Source organism: Aythya marila, assembly GCF_965140915.1.
Source record: "Aythya marila genome assembly, chromosome: 2".
Taxonomy (NCBI): Eukaryota; Metazoa; Chordata; class Aves; order Anseriformes; family Anatidae; genus Aythya; species Aythya marila.
This window is the reverse complement of record NC_139043.1, coordinates 112952493-112970310: the sequence shown is the minus strand read 5'-3', so window position 1 is coordinate 112970310 and position 17818 is coordinate 112952493. Positions and strand designations below refer to the sequence as shown.

Genomic DNA, 17818 nt, shown 5'->3' with positions numbered 1-17818 from the left:
TGGTTCCTCACTGGCAGGACAGGAAAAGAATGCAATTAGCAATTAGTCAACACAAGACTAAATAGGCACTTTCAAACATATCACTTTACTTTGCATGTAATTTCAGGTGCGCTGCAAAACAGCACTTTGAATTATTTCTCTTATCACCAGCAAGTTCTAAATTACAATCATATAAACACAATGTATTTTCATAGCTTTCTGAAGTTTTCAGTAAAACGTGCGCTTTCATGACCTGCCATGTTGTTATGCTCATGGCCAAGAGTGTGGCTAGGAATTTGCCATAGGTGGAGCTGCAGCATTGATGCTGCAAACCAAGAAGCTGTTGGCTTCATCTTTTTTCCAATACCACTACAGCTTTACTTAAATCTAGAAGGACGTTGGTGAAAACCAGGAGCATTTAGTCAGATTTTTGTGCCAAACTATGACTACCATTTAAGTATCCAACATCAGGTTACTTTACGAGAACTGTAATATAACATGTCAGTTCTCTTCCCAAATACTGCCAAGAAAACAAAGTCTTAGAAGCTTTGTGATGGGGGGAGGCAATAGCAAGTATTATAATACTGACAGTGGTAGCTGAAGGCCTTCGTGAAATGAAAAAACCCTTGGGAACAATATAAATTTGCTAATATGCAGCATGGAGAATTGTTATTTCATATGTCAATGTATTTTGCATTGATATTTTGAAAGTTTATTTGAATGTGTTAATTGAAAAAGTCTTTATGATTCTATAATCTTAATTAAATCTGGCTTTTATTTTCCCACAAAAACAGCTCTACTGGATTCTGTTATTCTAATAAAACTTTAACATGCTTTAGATTATGATCTGAAGGAGCAAAATACTGAAAAGTAGTATCTATCTCATTTTACTTCTGTATCATATGTATAGTAAGCATAGTGTATACAACAACATCACGTCAATGTAAATACAATAGAGTTATATGGAGGGATTGTTGGTTGTTGTTGTTGTTTTTGCTAGATCACCAGATCAGTAGTTTTCCCTCAAATTTTGCTTCTTCAGCTTTGATGGACAGGTTAGTGAAAAGTTTAAGAGTTGTCTGTGAAATTCACACTCAATAAAAAGGGGAAGAAACCTTCAAATCCAGATTAATTCATTTCAGAACAACTATATGACTAGTTTCTGAGTCTCATGTCAGAAAAAAGCTTTTTGAATGATACTTCTTGAAATGCAACTATGTCTGCTGCTAAAGACAAGCTGCAGAGTCTGTGCTACAGCCATTTACAGCAGTGCTCCCCAGGATTCATTGCCAAGTTCAAGGCTACCTTAAAAAAGGTCCTTCCACAGCTTCAAGCTTTTTCTGAAGCATGCTAGATGCACTCCCCTGGTAGCACTCTAAAGTGATCTGAAGTATTACTATTTTTACTTCATCCTATAGCCTTGATTATATTAAATATCACTAAAATTGTGTTGACTTCAGTGGAATTAATTCTCTATTTATGTTAGATAACTACTGTAAGTATGGTTTCTAGAATCATTCTTTAAAGAAGGTAAATAGATACTAATATATAAAGTTGTATATAAAGACATATAAAGCTTTTGTATGTCTGATTTTAGATCCAGATACTACTTACTGAAAGTCACTAAAACACTGACAAGCTCCTTTTCATTTCACTAACCACCTATTTATATATAAAAAAGCAAGTATTTTGCAATATACAGAGAGCCTTTTACAAAAAGGCTCTCTGTGCATTTAGAGAGCTATGCAATTCCATTAGATATATTTTTAATGTAAAAAAAAAAAGTTTTTTTGTAAATATTTAAATAATCGTCTTATGCAAATCACAAATATTTTCCCTAGTTATGCTCCAAGGTTATAAAACAAGACTGCAGGAGCACATGCTGAATCCTTTCTGCCCCCCTCAAACAGGAATGCTGTGTGAAGTATGGGTGCTCAAGCTGAGTCTGGGCTCTCACATGTCTAGAAGTAGAAGGGGGAAGAACTAATAGTAAAAAAAAAAAAAAAAAAAAAAAAAAAAAAAAAGTCTTTTTTAAAGCACAATTTTAGGTTATGCAGTGGTTCTCTATTTTGCTAGCACTGTCTTTTGGTAAATTTTAACATAGGTTAAGAGCTATAGCTTTTTATTTTGCATTTCTCAAAAGCTTTCTAGCCTTCCTTAATATTGGTTTCTCATGATCAGCAATTAAACAGCAATCACAGCATTATTCCGCAGTGCATTTCCAGTGCATTTCTGATTATTCATCTTTATTGCTGTGTGATTTGTACAAACTTTCTTACGATTGCTTTCTTAGTGAGATGTTGAAATTTTTAGGTTATTACAAATTGTGGAACAAAAATGTATCTGAAGGTGTGAATGTACAAATACTTGGTACATTAAAACTCAGTGCAAATCCTTTTTCTAGCTTTATTATTAAAAAATAGCATATAGGTTAATCCTGACTAACAGATATTAGTTCTGCTTTTTTTTTTTTGCTTTTTTTTTTTTTATTTTATTTTCCTTCAACTGTATCTTAGAAACCCACTTGCTGCCTGGCTTTAATCCTGCTGATTAGTAAGGAAGTATGGTTTTCAGGAAGGAAAAATAACTCTAAATAGTGATCTTAAGCCTGCTATAAGCCATTCAAGCCAAACACTCCTCAAGTGTCAGCAGTGTGCAACATCAAGTGTATAACTTTCTTTACTTACTCGGATTTTGGAGAGCAGGATCCTACAGTCTTCCATAGGCTCATTGAGGTCTTGGCAGCATTAAAATCAAGCTGTCATATGGAAGTGAATAGAGCACTAACAGGGGATCTTGTTAGATTACTGTCTTGGGAACACTGTCTGAATTTGTACTGCAGGTTTCAATTATTTTTGCTCAGTCCTGATTCTGTGGTAATAAATTGCAAATTTAAACTGCTGTGAGTAGCATATTGTACTACTTGCAATAAGAAAATAGCACTAAATTTAAGCAAAAATCCAAAAGAGCCTACCATTTTGCTTGAATTAAGATAACAGTATAATTCAAATGTTCCTCCCTACCAAGTAACCAAATGCATCATTTTCATTCTATTTAAAATACAAGTAATAGCACAGTGTTATTGTGTTTTCATAAATAAAAATCTAAGAGTTTTGCTTGTAATAATTTCTGAATGGCTCCGAAAAAAATACAATAAATGATCATTTGGAACATCATGTTTAAGTAGACTGACTCAGGACTTTTTTCTTTTTTTTTAATCTAGCAGTGGAAAATGTGATTTTCTTTAAAACGGAAGGTTTGTAGTGGAAAAATCCAGTTTTTGTTTTCTTTCACTGAAAAAAAAAAGAAAAATGTTGACTTAAGTCATTGCATCCCAGTGCAAAATTATTTCATGTATCAAAATGACTAAGATTTTATTTTTATCAAAATGACTAAGATTTTATTTTTAGGTTGGCACAACAGAACTTTGCATCAGGTCCATGGGAATTACAGTACGATTTCCTCAAGTCATCACTCTCCGCATTGTTCTCTCCCATTAGATGCCCTTTTCTGTGATACCCTTCTGTCCAGCTCTGAATCAGTGCTTCAGAGGATCTGTAGATTAACGCTGGAGTACAAGCCTCAAAGAAGAAAAAGAACAAAAGACACTTGAATTACAATATTTGGGCAGCACAGGCATCTCAGGTATACTCACTGCATACAGCTCAAGCTGAGCCTCTCCAAGCAACAAGAATTTGATTCTAAAAGTAAAACCAGTACATTTTGACATTTCTGAAACAAATTTCTAAGGTCCCAGGCAAGTATTCATGATAACAACTAATTTTGTACAGAGACTTTAAAAAAAAAAGTGATTTATTTGAAGACGGTAAAATACTGCTTTTAAAAAAGAATAATATATTTACCATTAAGTGTAATTTATCATTTTATATTGTGTTAACATTTTAACATACTTTTTGTCAATCTTTCAAACAGCATGCCTTCTGGTACTCACATACCTCAGGTAATGATTTAAATATTTTTTCAGTAAGTTAACTCAGTTAAAAAACATTGTCCATCTTCAAACATACATAAATGAAATTGAATCAATCAACTGAAACAAATGGCACTACTAATTCCAATAGAGATAAATTATCACTTATCTTCATGTATTTAGAACTGCTTTAGTGGAAAAAAAAGCAACATTTTGTTAAAGAAAACCATTTGTTATGCACAAGCAACTTTTACTGAAATCTATGTGAGTGCACGTACAAGTCAAAAATGGGTCATCGGATATAAAGTTCCTTCATATTCCAAGCACATCAAAAATTAACAAAAAGGAGAACAAAGACAAAATTACAGTTGGTGATAGTTTTGAATGCACTTTTGCATAATGCAAATTCTTGTTGTCTCTGGTAGCTAAACGGCATCTTGGAATTCAAGATACAGCATAATAAGATATGAAATAGAACAGTTATGAAAAGCCAATTTAGGAAAATAAACAAAAATTGCTTAACAGACATGCATTGTATACACTGACATCTGATATTCATTGCACATAAGGCCGACCTGCAAATTTAGTTTGCTAACTGCTTGGGCCTTTTATTTTTTGTAAGCTAAATAGCCTTGTCTGTGTGAGTACCTGGGAATGGAGTGCCAGGAGGAGCTAGGCTCACATGTGCTTTCTAGATGGTATCTCCCATTACCATTTCCAGACACAAAGTGCAAAGAAATATAACCATTTTGCTTGCAAGTTTTATCAGTCATGCTTCGAAGTAACGGAGGGGATGTCTTCAATTTTGTTAAGCTCAAGTTCAGTGTCTAACACAGGCATTCCACAGAAGCTTTTACTTTTTTTTTTTTTTTCATTTTTGAAATTCTAGCTAGTCTTTGTGCTAGGAGATTGTCTGAGATTTGCACTTTTTTATAGAGGAATCAAAGAATCTGAAATAGGTAAGTATTAATGGAAAGCTGTCAGTCTTAGCACTGATGTTAACCAATAAGCTTTGTACCTTCTCACATTCATAGGTGTGTAACCATTAAGAAAAAAAAAAAAATGAATACAGCCCTTCATCCCTTAAGCCCTTAAGCTTTTTTTATTTTTTTTTTTCTTTTTGGTATGTCTGTGGTTGTAGTTTGGTGATGTTTTTTGGTTTTTTGTTTTGTCCTTTGCATTTTGGCAGCAAAATCAGCATGTATTTGCATTCAACAGAGGTCCCAAGGTGGTGAGATGAATTTACAATAACCATCCCATGCAGAAATAACCATTTTCCCAACAGAGAGAAAAATCACTGGAGACAGCTCTTATTTTGTTCTATCTCCATTTGTGATTCACAGAGTAACTATGTAATCACTTTTAACAACATAATGTTACACTTAAAAACAAATTTATTAATAAGGGAAGTATATGATAACTACTTTGGAAACAAAATCCTTAACATTTTGTTTCTCTAAGAAAATGAATGGCTCTATGTGTGGCTGGAATTTAATAGTTTCATGAGCCCACTGAGGAATGAAAATGATAGGTCCAACGTGTGACAGACTTGCAGGACTTTGCAGTACTTCATGTGTGTGCTATTCAGTTTAACATTATCACCAGCTGTGCCATATCACACAGCATAAATGTCAGACAAAATCAACAGCAAAAGTTTAATATCAACTTAATATCAAAACTACCTTCCTTATATACACCATGAATGAAGAGCTTGCAGGACAAACTTAGCATATAGTGAATATCTGAGTACAATATATCCTGATTTCCCTCATATTGAGGTAACAAAAAATTTTAACTACGTAGAGAGCATATCTTTCTTCCCCAGAAGTGAAATGTGGCTGAATGTTTAACTTTAACTTTAGAATGACTCATTAATATCCTCATAAGGATATCAAGCTCCTCAAACTATGGATTAGGTTTATTTCTCATTTACCCTTAAAATAATTTCCTTGATTAAATTTAGCTAATATTAAAATATGCAAAACAGGAAAACCTTTTGACACAGCCACTATCAACTATGGAGTGTTTGGCACTCCTATTTAATGACAGGCCGGAGACTTCTTCATGGTATTACTTTATTCTTTTGTCATCAGTAAGTACTGTTAAAGAAGGCCAGCCATTTGAAATCATTACAGTACGAACATAATAAAGTGAAGAGTGAATCTAGATTCACAGTCAAACGCACATGAAATGTTTAAGAGAACAGGGGCTGAGGTGCAACGTTCAACTAACACTAGGCAATATGGGAAATTCATGGCAACATATATTCTTACTCAGATTTTTTGGAGAAAAGATAATAAAAGAGGGTGAAAGAGTATTTGGACCTTTTTTATTGGTGGCGTTTGGGCAGGGATAGAAAAAAAACAACAACAACAACAACAAAAAACTACTTCTGGGAAATATTTTAGCTATCAGCATGATACATTCGAGTCATTGCAAGGAATAATGAGTGCACACAAAGTTATAAGATCAGTCTCTGTATCATGAATGCACAGCACCTGACTGCATCAGATCACCAGGAGATGCTGAATAGGAAGGCCTGGAGGTGTCAAGGGCTCAGAATCCAGTTGACGCTAATGAAAATATGAATGGAAGGGACTCAACACAGGATCAGCTCTACTGCTATCTTTCCCAACGGATGGCCATCCTGATATGAAGATCTTCCACTAATGAGATTTATCAGCCTGCTGGCTGATACAACTCCTTTAATCACTACTGGAAAGTTTATCTGATAGCTTACTTTAATTTTCCTTTTTGCAATTTAAATTTATCATTGTCTTCCTATCTCTTAATGTACCTTTAAAGAATCTGAAACAATTACCAACTCTGTGAGGATACAGAAACCAAGTTTGCCTTTATCTTCAGATTGACATGTTTATCTTTATTAGGTTGGATCATGTGACTTCCTCTGAGTGCGCTTCTCATTTTTTAAATCTAGGATTTAGAAAATTTAAGAATTCACATATATACTGTGTTCTGAGGTATTTTGTTTTTCCAGCTAACTTGGAACTGTTTTTATTAGTATGTTATTATGTTATCACTATTAACATGAACTGCTTATAAAATTTGTTAGACCAATACACATTCTCATTTACGCTGCATTATTTTTTTAGGGAACAATATTATTTTTTAGTGTAAACACCACTACAGACATTGTATTCCAAAGCATTTCTTTTGAATATTTAGTTATGCAAAGTGCCTCAGTGAAAAGAACCACACAGCTAACTCCATAAGAGTGGAGTTATATAAACCCATATAAAACCCAAAGCATAAAGCTCTACAACAACAATCCTTCATAAAATCTTACAACTAATGATGGAATTAATTTTTATCCCATACATACATTTTCAGGCTTAAATTTATATTAATTTAATAGATTTCTCTCTCATAAACATTTTACTTTTTTATGTACTATATCTTTCTAGAGTGGTTATACTCTTTGTCCAAATATTCTAACAGAGCTATGATGACAGAGAAAAAAACAAGTTGGGCAGATGACTTTGAAAGGGCAGTGTTGCAAAGAGCGATGTGGACTTCATGACTATGCACAGAGGTGAAAAACAACGTAAGTTAATTTTTTCAAAATCTGTACCAATATAAAATGTGAAAACAATGATGAAACCTAACAGCTAATTAAGGTCAGACAATGCATAAATTCTCCCTTAAGTCTGTTTGATAGAAAATCATTTGTACAGAGATAATGGACATTTAACATACTCTATGCCCACTCAAGATCATGACATTATTATCTTCATTCTCTAAAAGACACAAAATAAATAAATAAATAAATAAATAAATAAATAAATAAATAAATAAATAAGCTAAAACTGTCCATGCCATTAGATAGATAAGCAATTTGTTGCACCTAGCTTTTAGTAGGACAGTAGGCAAAATTACTGGTCAAGCTGTTTTTGTTATCCGTGTTTCAATGTAATTTAGTTGTCTTACTTTAGTTATTCAGTGAAGGGCTGAATCCTCTCATTCTCCCCTTCCTAAAAGAAACTACAGAGATCCCACACTTTCCTGGCAGGGTGGGGTGTTCCTCCTCCTTTCTCCTTTGGAAAGTTGTTTCCAAGGAGCTGCATGCACCCTGGAGGACTAGAGGAGACTAGGGAGGACTAAACATAACCAAGCAGACCTCATTCCTCTGTGCTGTCTCTGTGGCTCCCAGTGATGCCACATAACACCACCAGAATTTTTCAGAAAACACTCACTCCATGAAACCAAAGATCATTCCCCAAGGCCCATCAACTGAAAATAAATAAATAAATAAATAAATGGAAGACGGGCTTTCTCAGGAAATGTACATATGGTTGAAGGAGAGATGTGTGTGCTCCTCTGGCCTACACATTCTCCACCGGAAAACATGTATTTTCCAGTAATTCAGAAGATGGATTAAATAAATGCCCTAAAGCCAAATTAATATGCTCCGGCTGGGAAGAGATTTATTTCAGGCCAATGTGGACATTAGCCCAGATGAAAAAGCAAGTGGAGACTACTGAAGAGTTTATCTATTCTATCTGTGAGTCCCAAATGATGACCAGACACAACCTGCACTACAGAATACGGAAAGGAATTATTTGGGGTGATTTCTTAACTCATAGTTTTCTTTGGCAAAATTCTAATTATGGGTACATTTTCCCTGGCTGAATTTCTCCTGCCTAATAACTCTTTTGCCTATCTGCACTTTCTGACCCTCCAAAGGAACGTACAAAGAGGAAAAAGAAGGAGTTTTTTAATTTAGTGCACAACACTGAACGTTATTACTCTTTTCCTCATGTTCAAATGAACTTAAGTAATGTTATCCTCTCTTTCTTGTTTTTCTCCTGATGTAGAAATACTAGGAAATGCTCAGACAGATTTTAGGTCTTAAATGTAAATACCTATGCCAGCATATTGGCATCAAACAGTTTTGCAATTCATTTCTCACCAAAGAATTATCAGCTATTTCTGTACTGCCAAGGGAACAAAAATAAATATAAAGACCAAACCCATTCTCCTTCCATCTCAGAATAATATTTATCCAAACTGTAGAGGATTGTGTTGTTTAAGGAATGTCTTAAAATAGGAACATAAAAATGAAAGGCCAGTTCTGTCTCATCATGAAGTACAGACAATACACATGCATAGGCTCTGGCATGAGCTGAGTTACTGTAGGGTTTTTTGTTGTTGTTGTTGTTGTTGTTTGTTTTTTTTTTTCCTGTACAGCTGTGAGGTGACTTGTGGACTCAGGTCACTAATTCAGGGCAAGCACTGGAAAAGCATCAGCACTGAACAGGTCAGTCTGCAGTGCAGAAAAATTACCAGCACAAATAAAAGCTGAGCCAGAGGTCAGAGCTATCCTCTCTGCTACAGCATCACTACCATAACTTAATGAGAGGTTTTCACACATGGATGGATGCTGTAGTGACTCAAAACTTAGAAACTGTTAAATGTAGTGAAAACATATCCTAACACATAGCCAACTCCTATGCTTATTGATTTGACAGACTTGCACTCTCCAACAAGCTAGACAGTGCTTGCGAAGAGTGTAATTTCCAACAAGGTACTCTGGGGAAACAACTGAGGGTGAAGTTCTAGTTAGCATTTAGACAGATCCATTGAACACCAACCTCACTTTCAAATAGTCTTTAAGAAATAAGATATGAAGGAACCTTATCCAGTATCACACCCAGTCCATTGACAACCAGCACCCATGTTACAGAATCTCTTTTGTTAGATGACCACAATCTGTACAAAAAAAAAGCAGTTGAGTTCTTGTACTTACGCCTCCAAATGAAAGTCACCCTGCCGATCTGAGGGTTTGCTTTTCTTCTGATTTCCAGAATAACCTTCAGATCAGTTGATATCTGTTTTTGTGCCTGTGTTGTTCTCTTTTAAAACTGAGACACTTTTTTTTTTTTTCTAAGCCAACCCCTTCCAAGATTACCTGTTGACTTAGTGTAATGGCATACACAATAATTTTAAGTGTATTAGCTCATGTACCTGAATTGTGACATGAGGAAAAAAAAAAAAAAAAAAAGAGACTAATACTCTTCTTTCTTGATCAGGGAATGCCACATCCCTATATCTACAGTTCCTGAAATCTTACATGGTATTGCACAACAGCAGCAGATACTGAACTTAAAAAATTGCAGTAACACTGGTAGGGATTACTTCCACAGTTCAAGTGAAACTTAGCTATTATTTCTCCGAGCTGTATGGGAGGATCGTGAGCTAGCTTGTACCTACCTAAATGCTTTCTGTTACGCAAGTTTCCTCAGAAAGGTAAGTCACACTGCCCTGAAAGCAAGGCCTATAGGCAACTTCAGAGCGGCTGGGGTTGCTACGCAGCAAGAAACAACACGAGAGTTGTTCTGCCACTCCTTGTTTCACACACATAAAAGACCTTGTATTTCATTGCTGTCAGACAGTAACAAAATGCCGCGATAAAGGCAAGAGTCTGGTCCGAGCTTTTACAGCTCCGCCAATCCCACAGCTCAGCAGGTTTACTCATTGCCACGGCTGCAGCTGCACCTGGAAGGTTGGCCAGCCTGGCTGCATGGAAAAGAGGAGGCAGAAAATAGGAGAGGGAGTACAGGGGAAAGGGCTGAAGACAGAAAGATAAAGAGAAAGCAGCTGATGGAGAGAGAGAAGGTAAAACTGGAGAAAGGGAAGGATTATTTCTGGTGGCTACAGGAGAATAAACAGCATAAATGTGTTTGAAGAGCATGGCACAGTGCATGGGGAATAACAAACAGGGTAAACGCACGCAGAGGAAACAATGGCTCCATTCTGAGAGTGTGAATGTTTACTTAATCATCAAACCCTGGTGTTAATATATTTCTGTCCCTTTTTTTATTTTTTCCTTCACCCAAAGGCCCAGGGCTGCAAGCATGTAGGAGATGGTAGCTGTAGCTATACCTGATGGAACTACTCTGATGCCAGGAGTCAGACAGGGCTTTAGGACCCTTCTCTGCAATATGTACATTTCTTCACAGAATCTACAATATTCATTACAAAATTTGAGTAACTACATGTAATTGTGATAAATTCATGCACAGGCTTGATGCACTACTTTCTACTGGTATCTCTTTTCCAAAAGCAGAGTGGCAGCTGGGATCATCTTTAAACAATGAATAAAATTCTAAGAAAATAATTTCAAGCAATAAGAAATACTTGTTTAATAGCTAAATATGAACCATGATCAGATTCCAGCATTTATTTCATGAGAATATATGCTGTATTTCCATCTTAATCCCACTTGCTAAGCACAGCACTCATTTGATTGAATTGCATGACTACAAGAAAAAACACCACTTTCCTAGGAAAAGAAAAAAAAAAAAAAAAAGCCAGCCTGCATTTCAACTGCAACAGTAAGGTTACCTTAGCTTTTGTAAGAAATGCCCTTGTCCTCCGCCCCAGCAAACCCAGGGGCTGCCTTGCACGGCTGTTCAGCATTACTCAGCTTGAAGAGGGAGTGGCAGCAGATCTGGGGACAAGGCAGGGTTCCTGTGAGTCACCAAGCCCCTTTCACAGAAGCCACTAGTTGAGCCTGTAAGTTGCTAGAATACTTTTGCTGACAATTATCATCGCTGAAAGCAAACACCCTCCCTCCCCAGAAACCCTCTCTCCCCAGGAAAGTTCTGTTGCTTTAGAAGATAATTTATTTGCTGTTCAAAGCTTATCAAGAGAATGTAGACAGATGTTTGGTACTTTGAGAAAACAGCAACCTGGTGCATGCTGCACACCGTGGAGAGCCCCGTTCCTGAGCTGAAGAAGGGCATGACTGCTTTTAAGGTTTTAAAAGCGAAGATGAATTTTTTCTTTGTTCTCTGGAGCCTGTGAACTTTGAACCGCTGCTATCTCCAGAGGGAAAATAAAGATCTAACGTTCCACGGATCCTCCCATGAAAGCTGGTTTTAGGGTCAGAACAGTTGTGGGAGGAGGAGGGTTCTGTAGCCGCCAGTTTAAAACAGAGAAAAGGCAGAAAAACTTCAGGGGATGGTGACATAGCTAGGAGCTGTGTTAGAAACAAACTGATAGTTTGATACTTATTTCATAACATCAGGCAAATTATTTTTGTAAAATATGAATAATAATAGTTTCCCATGCAAGAGAACTGAGGAACTTCCATAATAATTATTCCTGCTTTGACTTGTTAAACGAGTCAAAAAAAAAAAAAAAAAAAAAAAAAAGCCAAACATTTTTTTTAATGACTGAGAGCCTTGAGAATGTTCAGGACGTGTAGCTCACCCATATGACTGGTATAAGCAACACAAGAACAGATGACAAAATTCCAACAAAATAACCTGTAGAATAGCTTCTGGTCTTGCTGTGGTTATTGAGCTCCTTGAAAAAGAGATGATTCTACTCCTTCTTCCTGTGAAAGCGTAAGCTTCTTGAAAATAATGAAAACAGTGCCAAGAGTTTTTCAAAGGAAATAAGATTAGTTTCTTACTCTGTCATACCAGCATTATAAAAGGGCAAATAATTGTAAATATGCATATTTGCTAAAACCTTACTGGCAGTGCATTGGATAGGCAAGTAAAAGCTGGTTCAGAGTACCATGGAGCTGATTTCCAGCTTAAGACAAATGTTGCAAATCAAGGTTCTTCTCTTACATCCATCTGATGTAATGAAACACTTTCCAGTTATGCTTCATCATCAGGCCAGGAAATGTAATGTACAGTTAGAATCAGAATTTACTTCTAAATCACAAAATTTAAAGTACTATAACATGAAGGCTCTCCAAGTCATGTTCTACCTTATTAATCTTAAACAAGAATTACCGAAAGAGAATTTCAATGTTTTAAGCAACATTAGCTGCACCCATTGGCTGTCAAATCTGCACAAAACTACATGCTTGCCCCTAACACCCTGAAGAAGATCCTCAGAGGACCTCAGGGTGCATTCTTGTGCAAACGTACACATTTCTGTGCTGTTACAAAGCAACCCACTGAGTGCGGTAACTCAGTGACAGAAACAACAAAGAATATAGAAATCCTTGATATTATGCATTTTGAGCATATTGTTTCTGCCTTTTGTTTTTGTTAAGTAAGAAAATGATTTTGATGTAACAGTATTAGCAAACTGCATAGATTGCAATTTCCTAAACAACTACAAACAGATATACACAACTTCAGAATGAACTGTGAGGTGATACTGTTGATAGTGGTGACAGTGGTCCCCATGTATATTATAATTGTTGCAACTGGCATCGAGGATAACATGCAGTTATTTATCACACATTGTCACAGCATGTAATTGGGGAACACAGTATAATTGGGAAGGCTGCAACAAGGCACGTTCCCTCAGCAAGCATCACTCCTGGTATCACAACCAGCCTCTTCAGAAATCATTTACAATTGAGTGCAATCATAGATCAATTAGGTAAGTAGCTCATATAGCAGGATGCATGGAAACTGTATTTAACTGTTTCGCCATCGTGAAGAATCAGTTATGTCTTTGTCAGCACCAGTTAATCAGGTGTATCCAGGAAAGATCTCCGCCAGATAGCAGCAGGAAGGACATGGCTGGAAGCAAATTAAAAAAAAAAAAAAAAATCCAGGAAAAAGGTTGGAAGGCTATGCTAAAACAGCTCCCGACTTTGTTTTCCCACGACTCTCTCCCCCCCAATTACTCATTAATTCTCATTAATTTACCGTTTTGTTGCCACAGGTACTTTGCACGCCTCCTACACGCCCCGACTCGCCCCTCTTCCCGGGTGGGGGGGGGACAAACCCCCGACTTGGAGGGCCGCAGGGGGGGCCCGGCACCCCCCGCCCGGCCGAGGGCCACACAGCCCCCGGGGGGCATCTCTCGGGGGGCATCTCTCGGGGGGCACCTCCCGACCGCCCCCCCCGGGGCCACCCGCCGGGCTGAGCCGGGCCAGGCCGGGCCGGGAGGTGCCGGGGCGGGGCGGCCCGGGCGCCACCTGCCCCCTCCCCGCCGCCTCTCTCCACCCACCCGCGGCTACTTGGGGCGCCCCTCGACGGGCCGCCTCCATTTTCCCCCGCCGGGCGGCCGGAGGAGGTGACCCCGCGGCGGAGGGCGGTGGTGGTGGTGGAGGCAGCGGCCATGTCGCGGGGCAGCGGCGCGGTGGCGCGGCTGATGGCGCTGCTGGTGAGTCCGGGCCACGACGGGGGGGTCCCCTTCCAGCCGAGTGGGGCTAGGGCTGGGGGCTGCGCGGTGCTGGGACAGACGGAGGGACCGAGGGACGGAGGGAACAGCGGCGGCGACCGGCCCCGGTGCCGCGGGGGCTCGGGACGAGCTCCCCCCGTCGGGGCTGGGCAGCCCGCCCGCCGTCTGTCGCGGGTTCCCGAAACCCGACTTGTGCTGCTGGGTGAGGGCGATCCCCGGGAGGAGGGGAAAAGGAGAGGAACCTCGCGGAAAGGAAGCGGGTGGGTTTTGTCGGGGCTCCCGGAGGGAGAGGAGGGCAGCGAGGAGTTCGTGTTGCTGTCGTCTTCTCGATCAGCGTGCTGTGTGTGTAAGTTGCCTTACTCGTGTGAAGGGATCGTGCCCGGAGGCAACCATAAGTATCACTTACTGGAAATCTGCACTTCCTTAGAGGAACGGACACCAAATTCTTAAAAGTCCAGGACACGTAGGTTTTCCCCTGCCCTCACTCCTTGTTGGCTATTAGCCTTTAGACCTGCCGTCCTGGGCTAAAATCAAAGAGTAATCAAAGGTAATGAACTGAGCCCAAAGAAAGCTTGAGTATTTTAATTTGGACTGATGGTTTCTAACTGTTTCCTTTCCTTGACATCCGAGGCACTGCTGTTCTGCCACTCACCCCAGCCTGGCAAAACGCCTGCGGAAGCCAGGCAGCCACTGCCCAGGCAAAGGCGAGGCTGGAGGGCAGGCCATGGGCCAAGCCAGGAGCTGGGGATGGGGATCAGGGATCAGGGAAGGCTGGCTGCATGGTCAGGCTGGCCAGAGCTGTACATCAGGACCTTGCTCCCTGAGCTTGAGAACCTATAAAATCAGACTAAGTGGGAGAGCTGTTGCCCGCTAACCTTGACACAGGCTTAGTGTTGGCTGCAGGTCAGCAAGCAGGACCCTGTTTGCTTTGCCTGAAGAAAAGTGGAAAATGATTTTTGTTAATCCACATGATGCTCAATTGCAGCTAAAGCCGAGGCAGGGTGCGGTATACTAAAAGTGAGTCCTGCTTGGTGCCTCGATGCAGGATGGAATATTCCAGGAAATAAAGCTGCCTTGCTCGGTTGGTGTCAGGAGAAAGAAGGTTTTGCCTTTCTGTGTGTGCATTGTTGTGTTTTTTTCCCTAATCTGGACAAAGCCGTTAATGTGGGTGAAAGTAGCCGCTTCTGTGAGCCTCAGTCTAGAGTCACGTTTGTCATAAAGTATGCAAAGGAGGCACTGATAATTTCAAAACCTTCGGAAATCATTGAAAAGCAAAACCAGTTGAAAGACAGTGTCATCCAATAGCATCTTCTACATCAGAAGCGTTGAGAACTGCAAGTTCTTCCTCTCCCTGTTTTTCCTAGAAGCATCTGTTGGTTGGCCATGCTTCCTCCCTGCCTGTGGGCTATGTCCCCATGGCGTTGGTCCCGGGGGCCTTGCAGAGGTCCCGGCAGCTTTCCCCTGTCCTTGCTTCCAACCCTTTACCAGAAAAGTCCAGGTGTGCCGGGCGATGTCCCATAGGGTTGGAACTGGCTTGGATCATGTCCAGGGCACACACCCAGAGCCGTGGCCCTGCCATGTAGACACAGCTATCAAGGGTCATTAGACTGGTAGGTGGCGGGTAAGCATCGTGTCTGCAACAGAGGACATCTTAGAAAGCTTTCTGTATTTGAGATAACAGTTGAGAAAGACGTGTGTGTTTTATTGGGCAAGTGTTTTTTTCCTCTGAATGTCTTCTCAGATTGTACCTCATGATGTTTGAGATGTTACATGTTATGCTGGATGTGATGAAGTTCAGTCCAGAATACGTGAAATTACTGTTGTAATATCACTGCCAGTTGCAATTACTTTTCAAAAGTCAAGTTGAATAAAGAAAAAAACAAATATGGGATTCTTTGTTTTAGAAAGAACAAAGGTGATGCAATTTCAAGCAGCCTAGTTTCTATTCCCCCCAAATGCTAAAACATTGCAAAAAATTTTGCAAGCATCTGTGGACTGATTAAACAGCAAAACATTGTTAAAAAAAATGCTATGGTGAGTTATGATAGCAGGTGTGAAATATAAAAGACCTGATATTTTTTCCATCCTGTTCAACTAAAGAGGTATGTTATTTCAGAGACCATCAGAAGAAATTGAATTAGTCCAGGAGAGACTAAGGGAAAACAAAGAAATGTCATCTAAATTCAAGAAATCCTGCTTTATAATTCTTGAAGTGAGACCAAAGAACTGGGATTCTTTAGTCTAGGGAAAAGAAAGTAAGATGCATGTTAAGTTTTCCGATATATAAAAGGTAATCATGATGAAAGGGGAATTGCACTGTTCCTGGAGTGGGGAGAACACTGCAGAGAGGGAGATTCAGTTTGAGATTACGAAATCTCAGTATAGATGTTTGAGTTTGTTGCAGTAAATGGACGTGCAGTGGATGCAGAGTGCACCTACATGGTTGGATCAAATTGTGCTTTTGAAGCAAGTCTCCAGAGTGCGTCAATCTAATTCATTTGGGCTGAAATTGTGCTGGGAGATGCCTCCATCTACTTCATGGGTGTTTGGTCTGTGGTATCAGGCTAATTCTAGTCTGAAGTAAAACCCACAAGGTGCGTGTTGTGTACTGTTGAGTTCTCAGCAGCAACTGCTGCCATCTCCATCACTAGGTTTTAGGAGTAGGTTAAACAGTTGTCTGGAAGCAGGTGGGTGTAGCTCATTCGTGCCCCAGAGCAGGGAGATGGACCAGGAGATAACCTCTGATGTCCCTTCAGCCTGCTTCTATAAGTATTCCTGCTCTCCACTTGCCCATGGTCTTCAGCACCAAACTGACTGACAGAATGTGCAAGATCCAAATCTCGTAACACCCAACATACACGACAGGACCACATTTATAGGACTCCATGCTTCACAGCAAAGCAAATACAGGCACATACCTTCTTGCTTACTCAGTCTGTACCTTTACTGTATAAATGAAGCTGCATATTCAAAATCTGTCCCGTTAGTCACTTCCTTGACTATACATGAACACGCATTTGTGCAAGAGCAGCCTTGTGCTCCCTACACATGTCCGTCGCTCCCCTCTTTTCCCCTATCCCCTCTCCCATTCCAGCTGCTTTCCTGTTGGGTTTCATTCCATTTTTATTACTTCAGGCCTCGGGTTTTCTGACTCATTTTCTTTAATAATCCAGTTGTCTTTTGCCAATACCTTCTCAGGTCTGTGTCATCAGATTTCATCAGTAGATGTCTGCTTTTTTATGTGCTGAGGCTATGATTGACACCAAGTGACAGACAGGGTTTTCTTAATAAGCTATTTAATAGAAGACAGCTCTAGGATACTAAAAAAGGGAAATTCAAAATTCAGGACCTGTTGGTTATGTGTCTTTTCAATTTTTCTTGAAAAGAAAATCATTTAAAAATGCTTTTCCACATTTTAAAATTCATGGATCTTTTACAAATTTTCAATAAAAGTGCAGGATACCTTTATATATTTCTTCCACATGTATTCATGTATCTCACAAATAAAACTGCCATTCTTAAACACCTTTTGTAGCTCTCTTTGAAGTTCCTGAGGAGATTCTCCATGGACTGTGGAACATAGATTGAAAATTACAAATGCAAAAGTATCTTTTAGTCCCTTAACAATAAAGCAGAATACTTTGAGACTGTTTTATTCCTAAGCAAACATATTGATTTTTACCTTGAGTTATCTTAATGAAAGGCTTTCTGTTTCTAGTGACTAACGTGATTTTTTCCACTTTGTTGGTATGCTCTGCTTTAAAGTTATCTCAGTGGAAGACCTGC

General features: G+C 39.2%; 1 protein-coding gene across 1 annotated transcript in view; it reads left to right on the top strand.

The window, feature by feature from the left end:
• The first annotated feature begins 13605 nt into the window (after positions 1–13605).
• DSG2 (desmoglein 2) overlaps positions 13606–17818 on the top strand; it is a 28307-nt gene continuing 24094 nt past the window's right edge. Inside the window, exon 1 of the mRNA XM_082754766.1 lies at positions 13606–14014. Within this exon, the coding sequence (XP_082610892.1) occupies positions 13970–14014 (45 nt within the window). The 5' untranslated portion in view covers positions 13606–13969. The remainder of the gene's footprint in view (positions 14015–17818) is intronic.